The sequence below is a fragment of the Babylonia areolata genome, chromosome 27, assembly GCF_041734735.1.
Source record: "Babylonia areolata isolate BAREFJ2019XMU chromosome 27, ASM4173473v1, whole genome shotgun sequence".
Taxonomy (NCBI): Eukaryota; Metazoa; Mollusca; class Gastropoda; order Neogastropoda; family Buccinidae; genus Babylonia; species Babylonia areolata.
Window position 1 is genome coordinate 31897225 of NC_134902.1, and position 2500 is coordinate 31899724.

The window sequence follows — 2500 nt, forward strand, 5'->3', positions numbered from 1 at the left end:
ATCACCATCATCACCATCATCATCATCATCACCACCATCACCATCACCACCACCATCATCACCACCATCATCATCATCATCACCATCATCACCATCACCATCACCATCACCACCATCACCATCATCATCACCACCATCATCATCACCATCATGAGGATGAAAGTCACTCACGCACACCATGGGACTCCATCCTGGAGGCCAGGTTGACCGTGTCCCCAAACAGACAGTACCTGGGCATCATGGTCCCCACCACTCCCGCCACCACGGGGCCTGTGTTCAAACCTGCCAACACACACACACACACAGACACACACACACACACACACACACACACACAGACACACACACACACACACACACACACACACACACACACACACACACACAAGCGAGTTCATCCCAAGTCACAAATTTACAAATCCCTCTGCCTGTTTCAAATCCCCCCCCCCCCCCCGTCCCCCATATTCACGTTTTCCCCCCAATTCACTCCCCCTCCTCTTCTAAACGATAATACTCAAATGTATCCATTAGTGGAGTGATGGCCTAGAGGTAACGCGTCCGCCTTGGAAGCGACAGAATCTGAGTGCGCTGGTTCGAATCACGGCTCAGCCGCCGATATTTTCTCCCCCCCCCCCTCCACTAGACCTTGAGTGGTGGTCTGGACGCTAGTCATTCGGATGAGACGATAAACCGAGGTCCCGTGTGCAGCATGCATTTAGCGCACGTAAAAGAACCCACGGCAACAAATGGGTTGTTCCTGGCAAAATTCTGTAGAAGGAAAAACAAATAAAACTACACGCAGGAAAAAATACAAAAAAATGGGTGGCGCTGTAGTGTAGCGACGCGCTCTCCCTGGGGAGAGCAGCCCGAATTTCACACAGAGAAATCTGATGTGATAAAAAGAAATACAAATACAAATTGATAGTCTAGCAAAATGTCTTCAATCAGACCAGACCAGACCAGATGACCTATTCAGATGGGCCACAGTCCCTACTGAAGGGGGTTAAACAAAGCACAGTAGTCAGTCACCCTCTTTTGTCTGCAGAGAAGAAAATACCATCTATTTGATAATGCACAGTTTATGTAACATCTCTAATCCTTTTTTTTTTCTAATTATGTATTTTATTTTATTTTATTCATTTATTTCTCATTTGTATTTCTTATTTTTTTCTCAAGGCCTGACTAAGCGCGTTGGGTTACGCTGCTGGTCAGGCATCTGCTTGGCAGATGTGGCGTAGCGTATAAATCAATTATGGATTTGACCGAACGCAGTGACGCCTCCTTGAGCTACTGATACTGATACTGATAATCCTTTTGAGAGATTTATACATAAGCATTGCTAAATGTTTACCAGTTTGATTATTAGCGGATGAGAGGAGGGATGTTAACTTGAGTCTTGTGGGGGACGGGCGCCATAGCCGAATGGTTAAAGCGTTGGACTTGCGATCTGAGGGTCCCGGGTTCCAATCACGGTGACGGCGCCTGGTGAGTAAAGGGTGGAGATTTTTACGATCTCCCAGGTCAACACATGTGCAGACCTGCCAGTGCCTGAACCCCCTTCGTGTGTATGCGCAAGCATAAGATCAAATACGCACGTTAAAGATCCTGTAATCCATGTCAGCGTTCGGTGGGTTATGGAAACAAGAACATACCCAGCATGCACACCCCCGAAAGCGGAGTATGGCTGCCTACATGGCGGGGTAAAAACGGTCATAAACGTGAAAGCCCACTCGCGTATATACGAGTGAACGTGGGAGTTGAAGCCCACGAACGCAGCCTACGAGTCTTGTGGGGAAAGTTCCAGAATGATTGCGGAATCAATTCTTTTCTCACGTCATGAAAAGCCTGGAGCTCCAAAACGAAATGCGTTTCATCCTGACTTGTAGAATAAACACAAGTTACATGAGCGACTTTGTGAGTCGTCAGTTTCATATCTTTTTTTTTTTTTTTAAGTGCACAGCAATAACCGAAACAACACATCTAAATTTTGTCAGTGCCTGTTTAATATATTTGTTTAAATCCGTTGAAATATATGGCTCCGTCCATTCTAACTGAGCTCGCAGAAAAGGGACGGCAGCAAACAGACCAAAATCAGCTTACACATGTGACCGCTGCGACAGAGACACTGTCATCTCTCGCATCGGTCTCTACAGTCACAGGCGACGCTGCTTGGTCCAAGCAGACAGCCCAATTAGACATTAGGTCGGATATACTCTATCCATGGTCAACCACCGAAGGATGCCTAATAACTGAGGTTTTAAATATCAATCAACGATACGTGTGACGGGACATTAAACAAAATTTCTCCTCCTCCTCCTCTTCCTCCTCCTCCTCTCCCTCCTCCTCCTCCTCTTCCTCCTCCTCCTCTTCCTCCTCCTCTTCTTCTTCCTCTTCCTCCTCCTCCTCCTCCCTCCGCCTTCCTTACCAACTCTGTGACGGGACATTTAACAAAAATCTTCCTCCTCCTCCTCTTCCTCCTCCTCCTCCTCTCTCCGCCTTC

The 2500-nt window shown here is 47.2% G+C and overlaps 1 protein-coding gene across 1 annotated transcript in view; it reads right to left on the reverse strand.

Annotated features, from left to right (window-relative positions):
- The window catches only part of LOC143301060 (atrial natriuretic peptide receptor 1-like), a 73442-nt gene that overhangs the window by 3116 nt on the left and 67826 nt on the right, over nt 1-2500 (reverse strand). Inside the window, exon 26 of the mRNA XM_076615065.1 lies at nt 172-282. Within this exon, the coding sequence (XP_076471180.1) occupies nt 172-282 (111 nt within the window). The remainder of the gene's footprint in view (nt 1-171; nt 283-2500) is intronic.